General features: G+C 39.3%; 1 protein-coding gene across 2 annotated transcripts in view; it reads right to left on the bottom strand.

Moving 5' to 3' along the window:
- Nucleotides 1-1,436: 1,436 nt before the first annotated feature.
- LOC109073181 (NLR family CARD domain-containing protein 3-like) overlaps nucleotides 1,437-22,407 on the bottom strand; it is a 28,379-nt gene continuing 7,408 nt past the window's right edge. For both annotated transcript variants that reach the window (XM_042736372.1, XM_042736373.1), the window contains exons 8-9: nucleotides 14,553-14,726; nucleotides 1,437-1,629 (exon numbers count right to left, since the gene is read on the bottom strand). In XM_042736372.1, coding sequence (XP_042592306.1) covers nucleotides 1,452-1,629; nucleotides 14,553-14,726 — 352 coding nt within the window. In that variant the 3' untranslated portion in view covers nucleotides 1,437-1,451. The remainder of the gene's footprint in view (nucleotides 1,630-14,552; nucleotides 14,727-22,407) is intronic.

Raw genomic sequence — 22,407 nt, forward strand, 5'->3', positions numbered from 1 at the left:
TGCACGTGAGCTTCATGTGGAACATTTTAATGTAAATAGCACGTTCAGCGTGTGAGCTTGGTCGCATTAGATATAATGAAGGGAGACGTGAAAGACGGACATTGCGTTGTTTTCATATGGATTACTTTATCACAGAATATTTGTTTTTTCGGTAGCACTTGCTGAGTTTAAAAGTAGACATGTCAAGCTTTCTATAGATATATCTCTCATGTCTCTGTTGAGTATTTGCTGAGTTACAGTTCATTTTAATGACGCGTTTCTAAATGAAGATCACGCAGACCAAGGCGGCAGACAGCGCACCTTGTTTCTTTTCTTTATGTTATAAATGCACAAAGTTTTTTGATATTATGTGTGTATACCAATAAAAGTAGACCCTTTACAGATTCGATTGATGTATTGCTCTTATCTGCACGATCAAAACTGAAAGTGTAATTTAAGTTCTTTTCGGGGTTATTAGGAGAAGATTTCTTAACACGCGTATACGCGTGAATCGACTCCAGAGGGTTAATGCCTAAAATAGTTTGCAGAACCCTTCAATACAGTTGGAAAATATTTTTTTATATTTTGGGGGGGCAGGGGGACTAGACATAGTATCAGTAAAAATGGTTGCAGGAATTTCATTTTTCATGGTATCTTCTTCAGATTTGAAATAGAAATTCATGAGACATGTGACTTTCAACCCATTACTTTTCTAGATTGCTCCAGGACTGATTTCATGTATTTTTTATATAAAATAAAAAAATTCAGTGTGGTACAATTTTTTTCAAGGCACTTCCGCATCTATAACTTTTTATATTTTTGAGCATTATCAACTCTGGTTGATAAAAAATGAAAGCCCAAAGGGTCTTCTTTCCAAAGACACCAAAATTATGTGTGTAACACACTGAAGTAAGGAACTGTTGCAATTTTAAGTTAGGTAGGGCACTTTGAGCTTTGAGTCCCACAAAGGGGGGTCTGGTTAACAGGTTAAACAAATAGAATCCAATAAAGAGATAATAAATACATAATATCAATTGCTCAAAGATGTATCTAAGAGTGACAGGTGCGTTCAGCACATTGAGTATAATCATTGTATTTGATCATTTACATTTTGATTTACATTTACATTTAAAACAATCATTCAGCCCAAAATAAAAATGTTCATAATTTACTTCCCTGCATGTTGTTCCTAACCTGTATGACCTTCTTTCTTCTGTGAAATACAAGAGATCATATTTTCGATTTACTTGGCAAAGTTTTGGTATCATTGCCTTCCACTGTGTGGACAAAAAACATTTCTCAAAATATCTTATCTTATGTTCCACAGAAGAAAGTCACACTGATTTGAAATGACTTAAAAATAAGTAAAGTTACAACAGAATATTAATTTTGGGGTGAACTATCCTTTTAACATGAATTTTTTTTGTTTGACAGTATTTTCACACAGATTTTGTTTAATAATATAATAACACTCACTGTAGTTTCTCCAGTTTACAGTGTGGATCTTCCAGTAGAGCAGAGAGTAGCTTCACTCCTGAGTCTCCTGGTTTATTACAGCTCAGATTCAGTTCTGTCAGATGTGAGGGGTTTGATCTCAGAGCTGAAATCAGAGCAGCACAGCCTCCCTCTCCAATACTGCAGCCCCACAGCCTGCAAAGAGAAAGAGAAAAACAGCTAAAATTTTCAACTAAAACAAATTAACAACAAACATCTCCAACTCAAAAAAAAAAACACCATACTTGATTTGATTTGATATGATTTGTGTGTTTTCCTAAAGTGTGTTTTCCTTTATAAAGTGATGGATATGATTTATCAGTCAAATACTGTGTGCATACTCATACAAATCTCAGTGACATCGTATTTATCCTGAAATTTCTTTCTTTCATTCAGTTGTCAATTCATGTCCTAATGATAGCCTGTGTTTAATATAACATGTTATTTTTGTTCCTTTAGATCCACAACACATTCCTACAACTCATACTGCAAACCGTAACAAGGAAAATGCAACAAATTTATGCTAACACTAGTTTGTCTTATGATTTAGTTCTCTAGACTTAAAAAAGTGATTAATAAAGGGGAATCTATCTGCTCAGTAACAGAGGGATGGATGATTAGAAGAGCTATGAATTGAACTAATCATAAAGTTCACATGTAACCATGGTATTTTAATGCATTTCTTAACATATAAATATGGTTCCTGGAGGAACCATTATAGTCTTTGCAGTTCATGCAGGAACTCATGGGATCCTTGAAGCACTTTGTTTCCAGTTCTGAGGTTCTGGAGTCACCCTTTCATTACACTGAGACCTCAAAGTGCTCCGGAGGTTCCTGGAGGAACTCAAATAAAAAAAAGGGTTATTGTAAGATCTGTTAACATTAAAATGGTTCCTGGAAGATCTTACTTGTAAAAGCCAGCATCTGGAAGAACCCAGAGATTCATGTGACAAAAATGATATATGACTGATTATTAGTAGTAGTAGTAGTAGTATTAATATTTACTTTATCGGAATGTGATGGAACATAATGACTTTTATGGCAATTGCCATGTGAAAACAAAAAACCTGTATGATTAGAAAAGACTAAATGGTTTTAAAAATTGTCACACTTGTTCTGTTCACAGTCAGAATTGGCCGTCATAACTAAATAAATAAATAAATAAAATAAAAATAACAAAAGGACATACAAAATCTACAAATCAGCCACAGTATATCTAACTAAAATTCTAAAATTATTTCTGAAAATACTGTTCTCGGCAATAGGAAATATATACATATACGGTCATATAGGCATCCAGTGGCTACACCATGTTATTACAAATTATTTTATTTATTCATTTCCTCCAGATTGCACTTTTATCTTAAATAAGTTTGTTGTATAACTAAAATACTGCAATAACTAAAATTAGTTTTACTGAAATATTTGTTAAAAAAATTTGAAGGTGGATAGTTTACCCTGAAACTTTAAAGCAAACATTAAAAATATTATTGAACTAAATATTAATTTAATTAAAAATACGCTAATTATAACAATCAGTACAAGAGCAATATTTAGGATTTTTTATTTCCCTAATGAAATGTTTAAATTATTCAGAAATAATTGTTTAGCTGTCGCCAAGAAGAAAATGCATGAGGGTTGGTGTCCTCACGCTCCTGCTGTTTGCTCGTGCGCGTGCGTGCAAGAGAGATCTCAAATACAAAGAAAGTAACGGCTCCTTTCCTCAAAGAGTAAAGGCTCCAAAATAAATACACAGATTTATTATTTGTACACTATTTGACACATTTAACAATGTTTTTATTTTAAAATGTTTGTTTAAACCGCTAATTTAATAGCCGCGATACTATGGTCACAAACAATAATTTTTAGTCAGCTTAACTCATGTTCACTTTAAGTCATTGTAACTCTCTTACGTTTCTGAACTAATTGTTGTCATTTACATTTGTTAAATAGTTACACATCCATATTTCATGAATAATATAGCAAGCTATTAGCCTATTTTTTCATTTACACATACATAAAACTGGTTTGTATAATTTTCTCTCCTCAGAACATCCAGTATACATGAGTTCTCTTAAAATATATAAGTATTTATTTATTTGACATTGAAATAACTGAAATAGTGTTTCAGTTTGGCCTAATCCAAAATTATATATAAATCCAGTCCTGTATACACTGTTACACTGAACTGAATGAAACTTTATTATTTTTATTTTTTTTTTAATTATCCATGTATTCTTTTTTTATTATTATTCAACAGTTAATAAAGAAATGTGTTCTGCATATGTTTCATGAATATGAAAAATTTGAGGCAGTGGACAGTTGCTGATGTCTGTTGCTGGCTGACAAAAAAAGAAAAAAAAAAGCCTACCCCATCTTTTGAAGGTGTGTAAAGAAGTGAACAATTGCAGAGACACATCAGAAACCCTTCTAAAACATTCAATTATTTATAGTTTATTAACAGCTCCCCCCCATCCAATTTTAATATATTCTGAGAAATCCTAGCCTTTCCCTACCTGTTACATAATGATCCTGCTGTGCTGGTGTCACAGATCGGCCAGGCTTAGCCACCTCCCAATCACAGTGAACACCCTCACCTGAGTTCTGATCACACATACCTGGAACGGATATGCAATCAGCCTCAGCGCACATTCATAAGCACACGCCTCACAGCACTCAAGTGTCAATCTCGTTCTTACAAGGTGGAATCACTCTCTCTCTCTGATATCTGTGAGATACATTGAAAGACTTACCTCTGTTGCACTTACCTCCTGTGTTTCCTCCAGTTTGTTCTCCTGTGTCCTCCCTAGTTATCAGCTCTGTGGATTCCCAGTTCATTCATCGTCTGAGGTGTGTGCAGTCCTCTCCAGTGCAATCTCCATTCCACGATCTCCTGGAATACCAGTAACGGTGTTACTCTCCTCATCTTCCCTAAAAACTGATACTTTGAATCTATTACTCACCTCCCAGTACCATTTGACCCTCTTCCTAAATAAACAACACTTGTGTTTTTCTAACCCTCTGTGTGAGACTCCTTCCGTAACAGAAGATTGGACACATTGTCACATCACCTGCCATGCCTGTCACCACCACCGCTTCCTCTTCTACAATACTTACCAGTCCCATGGCCAGACTGGCGCCCTTCGCTGGCTCGGCGGAGGAGTGCAACGGATTCCTGTTGCAGTGTTCGCTTGCGGTGTAGATGCAGCCACAACTTTACGCTATGGAAGGCACCAAAATAGCATTCATCATATCCTTGCTGACGGGCAGAGCACTCCAATGGGCAGAGACCATATGGTCCCAAGCTGGTAATGTAACCAAATCCCTTGATAATTTTATTGCACATTTCCGAGAAGTCTTTTGGTAAACCAGTGGGCGATACCTCTGTCTGTGACCAGTTATATCATCTCCAGCAAGGGTCTCTGTCCATAAATGACTATGCCCTCAAATTTAGAACTCTCGCAGCAGCCAGCGGATGGAATGAGCAGGCTCTTTTGACCACATACTGGCAAGGACTAGAGCCAGGAGTATGACTTCAGCTTGCAGCCAATGATGACTCCTATGGCTTGGAACAGTTTATACAGCTCTCCATCTGCTGTGCCACTCATATGCAATCCTGCATTGTGGAGCTCACACAAAGGACTCCAGTCCTCTGTTGGCCAGACACCATCACCCCCTCCAGAACCAGGCAACGAACCTATGCTAGTGGACGGCACTCAACTTTCCCCTTGGGAGCAGCAGAGACGGCTGAGCCAGAGCCTGTGTTTGTACTGCGGACCCGGAGGGCATGTAATTGCGGCATGCCCTATTCGCCCACAGCGGCCTGTGGTGAGTGTCATTAAGCCTTCAACAGTTAATATGCAGCCCCTCACCTCTGTTGTAAAACTTACTGCCGCCGGTATCTCTCTTCCAGTACACGCCCTCCTCGGCTCTGGTTCAGCCAGGAACTTCATCTCCGGGAGTCTCTGCTGCCAGCTTAATCTCTCAACCACAACCACCAAGACTACCTACCAGGTCCAATCGGTGACTGGAAAACCACTCAGCCAGAGACATGTACATCACAGTGTGGGGCCTCTTCTCTTGCAAGTGGGACAATTGCATGAGGAAACAATCCATCTCCTGGTTCTGGAGGATTCCACTGCTGATGTGATCCTAGGGCTTCCTTGGTTGGTGCAACATGGTCCTACCATCTCCTGGAGAACTGGTGAGGTCCTGAAGTGGGGCAGGACTTGTTTCCCTGACTGTTTTTCTCACCTTCCTCAGCTATCACCTCATCACTCTGAAGCCCTCACACTCTATTTCACGTCCATTGAAAGCCCAGTCGAGAAACAGTCAGTCGACATTCCGGCCTGTTATGCCCCCTTCAGTGACGTTTTCTGCTCGACGAATGCCTCTCAGTTACCTCCGCACTGGCAATGGGAATGCGCCATAGATCTGATTCCGGGTGAGCCAGTGCCCCATGGAAGGATTTACCCCTTGTCACTCCCGGAACAGAAGGCATTAGAGGAGTACATTCAGGAAGCGTTGCATCAAGGCTACATCTGCTCTTCCACTTCCCCTGCTGCTTCCAGCTTCTTCTTCGTGGCCAAGAATGGCGGAGGTTTGAGGCCTTGCACTGATTACCAGGCATTGATTCCAGGTGAGCCAGTGCCCCATGGAAGGATTTACCCCTTGTCACTCCCAGAACAGAAGGCATTAGAGGAGTACATTCAGGAAGCATTGCATCAAGGCTACATCCGCTCTTCCACGTCCCCTGCTGCTTCTTCTTCGTGGCCAAGAAGGGCAGAGGTTTGAGGCCTTGCACTGATTACCAAGCATTGAATAAGAGCACAGTCAAGTTTCGCTACCCACTTCCCCTCATTCCAGCAGCCGTGGAAAATCTTCATGGGGCAACCGTCTTCACCAAGTTGGACCTCCGCAGCGCATACCCCCTCATCCGGATACGTAAGGGGGATGAATGGAAGACCCCATTTGTGACCCCTACCGGACACTATGAGTATGTTGTCATGCCGTATGGACTAGTAAATGCCCCCTCCGTATTCCAGGATTTCATGCACGAGGTAATCCGGGAGTATCTACACCGGTTTGTCCTCGTCTATATTGATGATATCCTTATCTACTCCCTGATCATGGCCGAACATCGCCACCACATTGCGGAGGTCCTGAAACGCCTGAGAGAGTTTCATCTGTTCCTCAAAGCCAAGAAATGATCCCTCCATCAATCCTCAGTGCAGTTCCTTGGATATATCATAGATGACGGTGGCATCCGGATGGACAAGGGGAAGGTCGATGACACCTCGAACTGGCCAGTGCCAACCACATTCAAGGAACTTCAACTTTTCCTGGGTTTTGTGAACTTTTATAGAAGATTAATCTACCACTACAGCTCCATTACTAGTCCACTCACCAGTATGCTAAAAGACAAGCCCAAATCTCTGTCCTGGTCACCAGCTGCCATGGAAGCCTTTGAAGCACTGAAGAAAGCCTTCACCTTAGCCCTGCTCCTCATTCACCCAGACCCCAACAAGCCTTTTGTGGTGGAGGTGGATGCTTCCACTACAAGATTAGAAGCGGTGGCAGCTCGCAGCAGCAGTGGACTCCAGCTAAACTCCATCCATGTGCCCTCTTCTTTCGCAAACTCAGTCCGGCAGAGAGAAACTACGACAGTTCTCCTCTGGCCAGACGAAACCAACAATTCAATTCCAGGCTGCAGCAAAGTCAGATTGTGCAGAGGACTCAACTGGTTCCTGTGTTCATGTCCCAGTGGTCGTCTGAGACAGGATCTGTATCTGGGGGTCATCTAGTTGTCCTGGTCTCCGCTGACATTCAGGGCTGTAGAGGTCCTTTCTAGGTGCTGATCCACCATCTGGACTGGATACGTACTGGATCCAGGTGACTGCTGTGACCATCTGACCTGGATACAGACTGGATCTGGTGGCTACGGTGACCTCGGAATAATAGAGAAATAGACTTATATTAGCATAGATGCCATTCTTCTAACGGTGTAGCAAGTACATCGGGTGTTATGGGAAGTGTTCCTGGTTCCAGTTTACCTAATTAATGCAGCCTAAAAATCCTTTAACGGATTTGGATATTAGAAGCGTATTAGTATGTTATGTGTAAGCCAGGTTAAAGAGATGGGTCTTTAATTTAGATTTAAACTGCAAGAGTGTGTCTGCCTCCCGAACAATGTTAGGTAGGTTATTCCAGAGTTAAAGGTGCTAAATAGGAAAAGGATCTGCCACCCGCAGTTGACTTTGATATTCTAGGTATTATCAAATTGCCAGAGTTTTGAGAACGCATTGGACATGGAGGACTATAATGAAACAAGAACTCGTTCAAATACTGAGGTGTTAAACCATTCAAGGCTTTATAAGTAATAAGCAAGATTTTAAAATCTTTACAATGTTTAATAGTGAGCCAGTGCAGTGTTGACAGAACCGGGCTAATATGGTCATACTTCCTGGTTCAAGTAAGAACTCTAGCTGCTGCATTTTGGACTAGCTGGAGATTGTTTATCAAGCATGCAGAACAACCACCCAATAAAGCATTACAATAATCTAACCTTGAGGTCATAAACGCATGGATTAACGTTTCTGCATTTGACATTAAGAGCATAGGTCGTAATATAGATATATTTTTGAGATAGAAAAATGCAGTTTTACAAATGCAAGAAACGTGGCTTTCTAAAGAAAGATTGCTATCAAATAGCACACCTAGGTTCCTAACTGATGATGACGAATTGACAGAGCAGCCATCAAGTCTTAGACAGCGTTCTAGATTATTACATGCGGAAGTTTTAGGTCCTATAATTAACACCTCTGTTTTTTTAGAATTTAGCAGTAAGAAATTACTCTTCATCCAGTTTTTTATATCGACTATGCATTCCGTTAGTTTTTCAAATTGGTATATTTCACTGGGCCGTGAAGAAATATAGAGCTAAGTATCATCAGCATAACAGTGAAAGCTAACACCGTGTTTCCTGGTGATATCTCCCAAGGGAAACATGTAAAGCGTGAAGAGTAACGACCCTAGTACTGAGTCTTGAGGTACTCCATACTGCACTTTTGATCGATATGATGCCTCTTCATTCACTGCTATGAAGTGATGGCAGTTATATAAGTATGATTTAAACCATGCTAATGCACTTCCATTAATGCCAACAAAGTTTTCTAGTCTATCTAAAAAAATGTTGTGGTCAATAGTGTCGAGCGCAGCGCTTAGATCCAATAGCACTAATAGAGAGATACAACCATGATCAGATGATAAGAGCAGGTCATTTGTAACTCTAAGGAGAGCAGTCTCAGTACTGTGATACAGTCTAATTACTGACTGGAAATCTTTACAGATACAATTTTTCTCCAAGAAAGAATATAATTGTGAGGATACTACCTTTTCTAGTATCTCGGACAGAAATGGGAGATTCGAGATCGTCTGTAATTAATTAGTTCTTTGGGGTCTAGTTGTGGTTTTTTGATGAGAGGCTCAATAACAGCCAGTTTGAAGGTTTTGGGGGACATATCCTAATCAAAATGACGAATTAAAAATAGTCAGAAGAGGATCTATGACTTCTGGAAGCACCTTTTTTAGGAGCTTAGATGGAATAGGGTCTAACACACGTTGTTGGTTTAGATGATTTAACAAGTTTATACAATTCTTCCTCTCCTATAGTAGAGAATGAGTGGAACTGTTCCTCGGTGGATCGATAGTGCACTGTCTGATGCGATACTGTAGCTGACGGCTGCATGGTTACAATTTTATCTCTAATAGTATCGATCTTAGAAGTAAAGTAGTTCATATAATTATTACTGCTGTGCTGTTGGGAAATCTCCACACATGTTGATGCTTTTTTTTCGTTAATTTAGCCACTGTATTGAATAAATACCTGGGGTTATGTTTGTTTTCTTCTAAAAGAGACGAAGAGTAATCAGATCTATCAGTTTTTAATGCTTTTCTGTAGGATAGTCAACAGGGAACTCCTTGGGATCAAGTTAGCCCTGGAGGAATGGAGGCACTGATTGGAGAGAGCACATCATCCCTTCAATGTCCTAATGGACCATAAGAACCTGCAGTATCTATGGGACGCCAGGAGACTCAATCCACGTCAGGCAAGATGGGCTCTCTTCATTACTAGATTTAATTTTACCATTTCCTATCGTCCAGGCCCCAAAAATGTGAAAGCGGATGCTCTCTTTCATCTCTATGCACCTAAAGAGGTCAGTTAGGAACCAGAAACCATAATCCCCAAGGAACTCACCATTAGTCCCATCCAATGGAACAATAACCAGAACTCCTCCACCAGTGCTTCCTCGCTAACTCTGCCGGGCAGTTTGTCACCAGAGCACAGCACACGTCCCTGATACACTCTATTCACACCTCGCTGGGCACTGGCCACCCAGGGGCCAACAGCACCCTCTCGCTGCTGAAAGATCGCTTCTGGTGGCCCAATATGGCCAGGGATGGTTTGTCTGAGGCTGTTCTGACTGCTCCATCTCCATGAGCCCACCTACTATCCGGCAAACTCCTCCCGCTGCCCGTTCCCAACTGCCCGTGGTCACACCTAGGGGTAGATTTCATCACCGACCTGCCAGCCTCGGATGGTAACATATGTTTTCTAGTAGTCGTTGATCAATTCTCTAAATCCTGCCATCTTCTCCCCCTCAACGGCCTGCCCACAGCTATGGAGACTGCTGAGATCATGTTCAATAACGTCTTCAGGTATTACGGATTCCGGAGGACATTGTTTCTGACCGTGGGCCACAGTTTACCTCCAGAGTTTGAAACGCATTCTTCTCCCTCCTAAGTTTGACCATAAGTCTCTCGTCTGGATACCATCCCCAGTCTAACGGGCAGACGGAGAGGAAGATCCAAGAGATTGGGTGCTTCTTACAAACCTTCTGCCATGGCCACCAGAACTCTTGGAATCAGTTTCTAGGCTGGGCCGAGTATGCACAGAACTCTCACCATCAACCATCCAGTGGACTCACTCCCTTCCAGTGCATACTTGGGTATCAGCCTCCCCTATTCCCCTGGGCCAGGAAACCATCGGATGTTTCCTCGGTCGACTACTGGTTCCAAGAGAACGAGAGGGTCTGGGACGGAGCTCACCACCAGCTTCAGTGGGCAGTGCACATGATCTGGACAACAGCGGACCTTCGGAGGGCTGAGACCCCATCATACCCACCTGGACAGAAGGTATGGCTGTCAACACGGGATATCAGGATGCACCTGCCATGCAAGAAGCTCAGTCCCAGATATGTTGGGCCCCTTCACCATCCTCAAACAGATCAACCCAGTCACTTACCAACTCCAGCTTCCATCACAATACAAAATTCATTCCTCCTTCTATGTATCACTCCTGGAACCTCACCATCCTCCTGTTCCTCTCTCCACAGAGCCTGGCCCGATGGAGGAACCCCTTCTTCCGCTCATCCAGGAGGAAGGTACCATCTACAAGGTCAAAGAGATCTTGGACTTCCGGCGCCGTGGTGGTCTCTTGGAATATCTTGTGGACTGAGGAACGGCCATGGGTCCCCAGAGTTGACATCCTTGATCCCACGCTACTGGAAGCCTTTCACTCTACTCATCCAGATCTCCTTGGGCCCTGAGGAAGAGGTAGGCCACCACGACGCCTGGGTTTTCGGCCCACAGGAGCGGGCCGTGGAGTAGGGGGTACTGTCACAGATCAGCCAGGCTCAGCCACCTCCCAATCACAGCGAACACCCTCACTTGAGTTTTGATAACACACACCTGGCACGGATCAGCAATCACCCTCAGCGCACATTCATAATATTGATACTTTGACTCTATTACTCACCTGTCAGTACCATTTGACACTCTTGTAGTGAATAAACAACACTTGTTTTTCTAAATCTCTGTATGAGTCCCCTTTTGTAACAGATGGACTGTATATGATAAATTAGGTAAGTCTGAGTTTGTGCATGTGTGTATACATATATAGTATACACACACACACACAGACACATTACATACACTGTACATGCTATTGTTATAGATACTGTGTATTTATTTAGTCCACAACCATTTATCAATGCACTAATATTACAAAATATTGCCTGTGGTGTTCCTCATTTTTAAGATACTTTGAAAAAAGCCAGTGCTAAATGAATAAATGTAAATATTTTGTTATTTAATTTTATGTCAATCCCCCTTTTTTCCAATGAACAGCCTACACAGAATCTCAGAACAGCTGTGGTGATAACAGGAGACCCATTTGGTGAGAGCAGCACTGCAGACTTTCCCAATGGTGAGGAGCTACTTGCTGATGGACTTGCCGACATGAGTTCACCTTACTATGAGTGCCTATGTTCTGTTCAACATTATACAGAAAAGTAATTAAAAGTACACTAAAGTACACTGTTTTTCTGCTATATATATTGGGCATTCGTGAGGAGATCATGGACCATTTTCACAAGACTGATGCGTTTCAGCGGTCATCAGCGTCTTAAATCTTAATTTTAGATTTAGATTTTTTTTTTAATTATGTACATTTAACACTATACTTTGTATTATATCACATTTGTATCAAATAACAAACTAGTTAACACTAATGCGAGGGTGTTTCTAATGCAGCGTCTCAAGGCTTATCAATTTCTTAAAAGGGTCATATGATGCTGCTAAAAAGAACATTATTTTGTGTATTTGGTGTAATGAAATGTGTTTATGCGGTTTAAGGTAAAAAAAAAAAACACATTATTTTCCACATACTGTACATTATTGTTTCTCCTCTATGCTCCGCCTTCTAAAACATGTCGATTTTCACAAGGCTCATCGCTCTTGAAAGCGAAGTGTGCTGTGATTGGCCAGCTATCCAGTGCGTTGTGATTGGCCGAATGCCTCAAGCGTGTGACGGAAATGTTACGCCTCTTAACATATTGTGATGCCTTGTCCGGCCGGAGCGATGAGACATAAACATAAAACCCATAATAAACATGATATAAACATGATTTCTAGTCGTGTCTTCTTTTGGAAGGCCAAACAAAGTAGTTTCGCTTTCTCAACGTTATGCAAATCTTCCCACATAGTGACGTCGAGATGTGGGGGCGAGTTAGAACGAGCCAATTTAGGGGGGCGTGGACTAGACTTAACTTACATAAAGAATATCTCTTTGGATTTGAGACTTTAGTCTTTTCAACTTTACATATCTTCTTTATGCACCAAGACCTGGTAACACTCCAAAGAGAAAGGAAAATTTGAAATCGCATCATATGACCCCTTTAAAATGTCCTGTGTGAATTTTCCCAATCAGTGACCTCCATTTAGAACAGGAAAGAAAATGTTCCTATTGATTGCACTGTACATAAAATTTTTATTACATTTGTAATTTAATTTATTAATTTAAATTGTGCTATTTTTGAGGTACATGAAATATGTTTTAAAGTTCTAAGATATGTGAGTCACATTTATTTGTTTACAGTTTTTACAAGGTGTAAATGTTTTATTTTTTGTTTATAACAATATTAACACTGTTTCCATGAATGGGATTGTGATGTGCAGTATTGACTATATAAGGTGATTATTTATTTGAAACTATGGATGTTGTTATTTATTAATAAACAATGTTTTATATGCATTTGTTTTCAGTTTATTTTTTTAAATTATTAAAAATGTCAATAGCAGATAAAATAAACTAGTGGAAGGGGTGGGGGTGTAAATATTAAAGAACTGAAATTTGGACATGGTGCCTCGAAGCACCCAAGGTGGTTCCTGACCATTCTTAATAAAAGGGTTCCTCCAGGAACCGTTAAAGTTCCTCAGAGAATCACACCTTTTAGAACGGTGCCTAGAGGCTCTACAGAGGGTTCTGCCGGTGTGGCAAAATGAAGAACCCCAAAAGGGGCCTCCAGCAACCTTTAGTTTTTACAGTGTCGTTCTGCTGTGATTAAAGTGACTCCTGGCCAGTAGCTAATAAACATTCAGGCAAAGAGTGACTTGGGACTCGCGTGTGGTAGTTTACAATGGGGCTAAAAGAGGACTCATGTAAAAGGCGCATTTAAAATTATTACAGAATATGCTTTGAGACAAAGGTCTTGTTAATGTTTTCAGTTATATTCAAGGTAAGTACATCAACAGTTTTTCAGTAACTGAAGAATATAAAAAGTATGGTATTTGTGGTAAAAAACAAAAACATCCCTATACTGTTAGCTAATGTGATAAATAGCTGTCTGACTTTCCATTTGCTGACATGAAATTGTAAATGTACACAACAGCATTTATTAAGTTCATTATTGTCCACCTTAGAGGTAATCACCACAGTCAAACCAAAAAATTATTCAGACACCAGATATAATTTTTATATTTTTTTATTAGTGGGTGCAGGAAACTATAGTTCATAAATGTAAGTGAGGATAGCAAAATAAAGTGAACTGTGATATATTATTCCCCAAATATTCTTCATACAGTGGACTACCACTAATCAAGGGATCAACAATTATTCAGACACTTTGACCTGACCATGGTTTGCTTAAGTGTTTTTCCTTTAATTGCTAATGTTAACTTTTTACACCACAGACTGAACAAAATTAAGCATTGCTTGGTAATTGGTTGAGCTATATTGGTATTATCTAATTATGTACTTAAATTTAACAGCTGAATCATTTTTGGTTGATTGTAATCCATTACATACCTTTCTATCAAAGTTATCTGACATTATCAAGATGAGTTTGTTCTGACACAGTTTAACTCTGAGTTATTCTCATATTTTATTACAATTTTCTAAGCTATAGCAAATAAACTGTGACATAATGTGAGAAATGTTGTGTCTGAATAAATATATTAATAAAATATTTGATTTGACTGTATATCACTCACAAGATAAAAACATAAAAATAAGAATAAATATTATATTTATATATTTTTTAAAGAAAATGCTTTTTTATTGTTTGTAAATCCATTCTGCAATGTACTCAGTTAACAAAAGTAAATTATTTTATTTTATTAATTTTTTAAGGGGTTTGAACTGAGGGCGACATAAAAAAAACACTGTTACAGAAAACACATTTGCATAATTGTACTTTTTACTCGAAACCTTATAGTTACTGAGATGCGAAGAGACTCACTGTAGTTTCTCCAGTTTACAGTGTGGATCCTCCAGTAGATCAGAGAGCAGCTTCACTCCTGTGTCTCCTGGTTTATTACTGTTCAGATTCAGTTCTGTCAGGTGTGAGGGGTTTGATCTCAGAGCTGAAATCAGAGCAGCACAGCCTTTCTGTGTAATATCACAACTGGAAAGACTGCATAGAAAATACAGAAAAAAATAAGTTGAGTTAATTTAATTCACCTTTTGTCACAGACCCATGAATGAGGTGTCAAATCGACCGTCTCACTGAGCAGAGGAGTGCTCTATCTATTCAAAGCGATCAGACCTACGATGTTCACGCAGTGGATGAATAAACAGGGGGGAAAAATCCACTCGCACATGCACACACAGGGCCTTAGGAACCCTCTCTCTCTCTCTCTCTCTCTCTCTCTCTCTCTCTCATTAATTTGACTTATCTTTTCCAGTAACCAATAACTAATGACCTATAATCTTCATGGACACACCCTAGCAACCACTTACAGCATCCTAGCAACCACCCCATATACTTCCATGGAAACAGAACAAAAGGGAAATCTTTGGATAGACGTGACATAGAAACAAGGGGGTTTTGCTCTTTTGCTAGCAAACACGACTTCCATCATGCTTGCTACACATGCTAGCAGTGAATAACATGCTAATAGTGATAAGCTAAGTGCTAAAAACATGCTAAAGATCACACACACACAGGGTGTTAGGAATCATCTCTCCATTCCCTAGCAGCCAGTCCCATTATATTAGACTTCAGACTCAAAATAAAATTACTTTAGATTTGACTCAACAAATAGTACCCAAATATTCCCATAAATACTACCAAAACTACTTGAGTTTTAACCTTAACCCTTTAAAACCGAACGTGTCGGCGCCGACACAATTTACCATGCTGTATTAATGTTACCATAACTTAGCAACCATTTGCACTATGACAAAAAATCCAATTGTGTCTGATATTAGACAGCTTGCGCTTTAAGACAATATATGGCTTAATACGGTAATTGCATGCTTCCATCAGCAAATCACAGCGGCTTTCGGGGAGAGGGGGAAGGGCGGATTTGAAGTGGGAGATACGGAGCGCAGCAGGTTTGAGAGTTTGAGAGTGCAAAGTATAAATAAAAAACCAACAAAAACATGGCGAAGAAACGTTTTACAAGAGAGGAGGTGATTGATCTGATCTTTGATGACACCTGGGAAGAGGCTGAGCATGATTCTTCGGATCCGGAGTCTGTGTATCCAGACGTTGAGGAGGCGTATGCTGCTGGAATTGATCCAGACGTGGATTGGTAAGTGAAGCTTATATGTTTCTCACATATGAATCGAACACAAATGAAAAAAAAAGTCAAACTCAGATTTTCTATTCGAAAAATACCGTTTCACACACTTACATGTGCGTTTCACATGCGTGTAAGTGCGTATGTGTATGCATGCGTTCATATTTGCTCGTGTAATGTTATGTGTGTGTGTGTGTGTGTGTGTGTGTGTGCGTGCGTGTGCATGCATACATTCATGTTTGTGCGTATGTAAGTGCATGGACATGTCTGTGTGTATGTAAAGGTGCGTGTGTATATGTATGTGAATGTGTGTATGCGAATGTGTGTGTGTGTATGTATTTGTGTGTACGTGCATGTGTGTGTGCATATGTTTGTGTGTGTGAATGTGTATGTGAAAGTATGCATGTGTATATCTGTATGTTTGTGTGTGTGTGGATGAGTGTGTATGTGTATGTGTATCTCATACAGTCTATGGTGTGTGTGCAAATGTGTGTGTACGTGCATGTGTGTATGCAAATGTGTGTGTACGTGCATGCGTGTCTGTGTGCATGCATGCATTTATGTGTATATCTGTATATTTGTGTATGTGTGTACATATGCATTTGTGTGTGTGTGTGTGTGTGTACATGCATGTGTTTGCATGTGTGTGTAAGTAACTGCAGGCTTTATTTTTATTGTTATTACATTGTTATTGTATTATTATTATTCGTTTTTTTGTTTTTGTTTTTACAATTTTGCTCTTACTAATAAATTGCTTTATAATGAAAAGTATTTTTATGAACATATATATATAGTGAGTTTGTAACACATGCTTCAATTTTATTTAAATTTTTTTCCAGTGTGGCTTCTCCAGTTACCTACGAAGAAGCAAATGGGCCATCCACATTGAACACAAGACCATCTCAGAGGGGCCGTGGCCGTGGTCGCAGCTGTAGCTGTACAATAAGTACATGGGGGGAGTTGACACCTCCACCAAGATGCTCGGAACAAAGTCGGTGCACCATAAAACAAGTGGTACGTGACAATTTTCCAGCACTTCCTGGACATTGCAGTGACCAACAGCTTCATCTTACACAAAGAGCTGTGTGCCATCCACCATGACAAGCACATGACACGGCAAAACTTTCAGGAGCAGCTAGCTGCTCAGCTCACAGGTGTTCCCCTGGATGGCAGCTTGAGAGAGAGATGTGATCATCTGCCTGTTCCTGTGAGTGACACTCGGGACCTTTCACAGAGTTGCATACTATGCAAAAGGAGCACCCCATGGAAGTGCCAGGAATGTGATGTGGGACTTTGCTTGTAGTTAGACAGGAACTGTTTCAGAGAGCACCACATTTAAATCACTGGATTGAAGGATCCAAAAACGCCTGGAGAACGGGGGTAAAACAAATGGCTCCTGAATGAAAACTGTGCAATCCAGTGTCCCAAAAAGACTTGTATATATGTATTATAGTTATTTTTTTTCAAGATTGAGGCATTAGATTCTTTCGATCATATATTTTCTGTTTATTTCTAAATAAAAACCAGTACAATTTCTTCCCGGTTTTAGTTTTTTTCTCTATTAAAATGTACAAAATGTACAATAACTGTAATTTCCTGAGAGCCAATAATTTTCTGAAAAAAATGACACCTTGCACTCGAATATACCACATTATGTTATAATTTTATACTCAAAAAACCTAAATGAGTAAAAACGGCCTATTTTAGCTTTAGGTTCTAAAGGGTTAACTATTGAAGAAGATTTTGTATTTTAATTTGTATTCAGCCTGCATATAGCGGAGCGGTACAGACTGTGTACATTGTGATCATTTGTTTTCCTGATTTAATATTGAAAGCAGAAAATGAGAAAGCAGCACCTTTTTATTTATATATATATATATATATATATATATATATATATATATATATATATATATATATATATATATATAACAGAATTTGACCTGATTTTTCATTTTATTTTTGGGGACAGAGAATGGTTAATATTTGATCTCCACATGTAGGCAGACATGAAACAAACTACCACTGACTGGTCAACCAAAGATTAACTCCTGAGACTACTTGACCAGACAATAGTTTGCTAGTTTAAGAAAGTACTGAATGTTATTAAATTAAACATGATTCGTTTTATTAAATATTTTCTGTGTCATGAAATCAAACAATAAACCATTAACCAAACATATATATACAGGACCAATCAGACGTACCATTTTTCATTTGATTAAAATGTAGCGTCTGGACCAATCAGACGCACCATTTTTCATTTGATTTAACAAATAAACAATTCATCATATTAACAAATAAACAAAAATCCCTCTAAATATACTAGGTGCCAGGATGTCTGTGAACGACACAAGGCCCCTGGTTACCATGGCAGCCAACGCCCCTCAGCCAGATCAGATAAACAAGCACAACCTAATGGCATGTTTGAGAGTTTTCCCTCTCACTACATTTTTCATAGGAAAGACACATAATGTTTAGCAAAATGGACTCTTCTTTAATTAATTCATAGGAAAACATTTCTTTGAATGAACACACATATACTTCAGGTCATTGTGTATTATTATTGCTGTTGTATATTGTCTGTTGAATTTGACTGTTTTATGCATGCTTATGATAGAATGACTCGTTCGTGTAATCTTACCTATATGCAATCTTACCATGTTTAGTATCTATGAATTCATTTTCTGATGATCTAAATGAGAGTGTATATTATATGTTGATACCTATGCAACATATTAGTGTTCTAAGAATCTTTACTAGTTTGTATATCAACTTCTGTTCCAGTTACATTTGCAAATTACCAGGCTTTCACACAAAGGGTCGTAAAACTCCCCAATATTTCCAAAATCTGGAATTTCGGTCTTTCTCACTGGACAAGCCCATCCTGAGAGGCGTGAACCGGGTTCACACACAGTTCCACCTACATCTTCGGTCATCTGCTAAGAGTATGTGAGCTAGAACGCTTCTCCAACCCACTAAGTCTGCGCCAGGCCTTGTGCTTTGATTTTCCATTCACCAATCTTAGGATCTCAGCTGATGCCAATTCAAGACATCTTTCACTTTCAACAAACAACAAACCACCAACAACCAACAACACAGGACATCCTTAGAATTCATAACTCTTCAAAACCAGAAGAACATCTTCGTGACTCCTACTCCACCGAACCTCCAAACCATCAAGACTTTGCATCCAGACGATCGTTCCAGGCCAAGGAAATGCAAGTATCATAAAATTTAACTAAACGAAACAGAGGTTTAGTATAAGTTATAGACCCCATTATAAACGGCCCTGGTGGTTTTACTCAGGTGGTTAACTAACTATTTTCATAGCTTCATTCTCTGGTTTTCCTGATAGTATCATCCATCAAATCTCATTTGCCCTTTCCCCTGTAGGAATGATTGTATATATTCTCGTTTGTTTTTAGACTAGTTTGCGTTAGTGTTTAGTTAATAAAACTCTTGTGCACAAATTACATGAGTTTCTGATTCTGCCTTGCAAATTAATGTCCCTTACAATTTTGTACCTCACTACATGGTTTGTTGCATTAATACTATTGAAAGTATTTTCTGTGGCCACAAAACTATTATTTTTTAGAGTTTATATAAAAATTACCCTGTAGCATATCAGACCCGAACCAGACAAATTAAAGATTCGATCAGAACCATGGTTGAAACATGAGGAGCCGACTTCCTCAGAAAGGCAACAGGATGTTGTAAATCAACTCCTAGCACCACAGTCTGAAGCAAGATAACCAACCAACTCTTTCACAGAACAGATTTCAACATTAACACCATTAGAACAATTATTGACAATTTCAATTCGAAAAAGAGATTGTCAAATTTGGGGCAAGTAATCAAGATTGACGGTCAAAGAGATGCACAGAATGACCATCACATGTAAACCCATGAGAGTAAACAAGATTGTTGGATTGACTTCCCCCCACCTAGCAGAACCAGACTGAAATTCCTAAGGGGACCTTTTAACCTCTGGGCTCCACACAGAAAATCCTTATGTCAGAGAATGGCACAGGAACTGTCTATTATAGATGTATATGCACCAATATAAACTCAAAAAAGACTTATAAATGAATATCAGTCCATTGCTTAACTCCATATTCATTTATGTGTAACCCACACATTTGACTATCATGTTTCTAATCACTTATTGTGTATGTCTTTTTAATAACTACTGAATAGCTTAAGTATTCATATTCATGTTTATTATGTGTGTGTTCGAATCTTCTTGCTTGAAATGTTTCTGACCATCAGTTATTTTTCAAATGTATCATATTCTTATCATAGGAATCATGTCCAAAATTATACTCTGCAAGAGCGGGAAAATTCGGACCACGTGATTGATAAGATAACGTATGATTTATGAATGGGTAGGACAAACGTCGCAACACCCCGAGCAAAGACAATATCTAATTGGTCAAGACAACATTTGAGGTGTGGCCAAAAGGCCAGTTTAAATACTCAGGACACCATCAAATTTAGCTTTTTTAGCCTGCTTTTAGCTTTGGCTTTTCAGTCATGCTTTTAGTTATCACTTTTTGCATTCTTCGAGCGCCGTTCCAGCATGCTTCGGCCTGCACGCCTGCTGCTGCTTAGCCACGAAGAGAAGAAACACCACCTAGTCTCGTCAAACTTTACTTCTATTCTTTTACTTTAGTTTCTTTTCTTTTTCGTTTGAGAGTTTCATGTTCTAAGTTAAGTTTTGTAACGTCGTGTCTCCGAGTCTGACCTCGCGTGCCTGTCTGAAACTTCAGCCAGCCCACAACTCCGCATCGTCAGCCAACGCCCAACCACGGGCTTCCCAAGATGTCACTTTAACGACTACTGAACTTCCAGCCAATCAGCAACCTCGGGAAACCCCCTTTTCAGCGACAACAAAGGGAACCCCGTTACACAGGCATCACAAGTAACGTACCTCCAGACTCTGATCTGTACTGGTGAATCTAATATAATTTTAACCTCATTAAGGAACTCAGTGCGATGGTTAATTAAGTGATTAATGGTTGTTCATTTCTTTGCAATTTCACGTATTGCTGTAAACTTGGGATTTCACATTTTCATTCTCATAAACTCATTCTTCCCTAACTTTCTATCCTCCTGCAACTTGTGTGAATGTGTGAGTGCGTGTGCTTATGTTAGATTAGTTTATATGTCTTAGATTTATCTAATAAAGGCTCATTCATATTGAAAAGAGAAGTATCTTGTGTTTTGTGCTTACAAGTTAATGTCTTAAACTGCTGATCTTGTTACTGTGCTAATTAATAGTGTTTTCACTATACTTTGGATATTAATATCCAGTGCAGATTTGATGTTATACGGCTCGTTCAATGAATCGCTGATGAATCGGCCATTTCAGTGATCAGCCGTGAAGTGATTCTGTTCAAATTCCCTTTAAAATCTTAAATGATTCCCTTTGAGCTAAATTGACCTGTTTCCCTTACAACCCTAAATGTTCGCTGGATGAACAGATTAGTTGATGGCCGTTTAATTCTGCTACAGTCACTACTGGCAGCTCATATAAATAATTGTAATTCATCATAATTGATTGTAATTATTTATATACATTTCCCTTTTGAGATTAAATTTACTACAGAAATGGTGGAGAACTCTGGCAATCATTTAATCATTATTTGTAAGCGGACTCAGTATCAAATTTATGTGTTTGTCTCATAAATTTTATTAACATCTTACACATCAGAAATCAGATAGATTATGTCTTGAATGCACCTTCCTATTCCTACAAGCAGTAGAAAGTTTTCAGTGCTATAATGTGTTTAAATCGTACAATAAGAAATTAATCTGATTTTAGCAAAGAAATACTAATTTCTGTTGCTAGTAGAGCGTAAGCCTTATTTGACAAAGAAATCTCAGATTAGCAGCCCATATAAATGGTACCAGAATAAATTAATCTGTTATTGGGTGAAGAAACCCCCATTTTCAGTTTTAAATGCATAAATCTTAAATCTGACGAAGAAATCTCAGATTAGTGGCATGAATTAATCTGCATGGCGAAGAAACCCCACTGGCAGAGATATTAAAACTGGGCGATAAAGAAATCTCGCTACAGGATATTTAATTTTAATAGTGATTTGAGCGATGTTCCTCATCTCCCTAAATTAAGGCCTTCCTTTAACCATCACGTATCATTGTAGTCATTTAAATGATGCAATTGAATAGCGAAGTAATGGTGTAATTCTAGCCTAGCTAACTAGTAATTTGCCATTGTCTGTGAAGTGGATGTGCTGTTTTGATTTGTGAATGAAGTTGTATGTGACACATCATAACTGACTGTTATACACCTCATGAGTTTCCCATGCATATTTATAGCAGCGCATGTTCTGCTCCACTTGCACGTGTTGTAAGCTTGCATCGGTCTATTAGCAGTGTCTGACCCCGGGAGGTGAGAGCAGGCTCTTCCAGTTCGATCTGATAACAGCACACACACCACAGACCTTTGTGTAAACAAAGAACTGCGTGTAGCCAACGCTAACTCTTTAGCAGCCATACAGGCTAAGCTAAGCCCTTTAACTGCTAGGTGTTGGTATCCGACTC

The sequence above is a fragment of the Cyprinus carpio genome, chromosome B13 (genome assembly GCF_018340385.1).
Source record: "Cyprinus carpio isolate SPL01 chromosome B13, ASM1834038v1, whole genome shotgun sequence".
In the NCBI taxonomy this organism is placed as follows: Eukaryota; Metazoa; Chordata; class Actinopteri; order Cypriniformes; family Cyprinidae; genus Cyprinus; species Cyprinus carpio.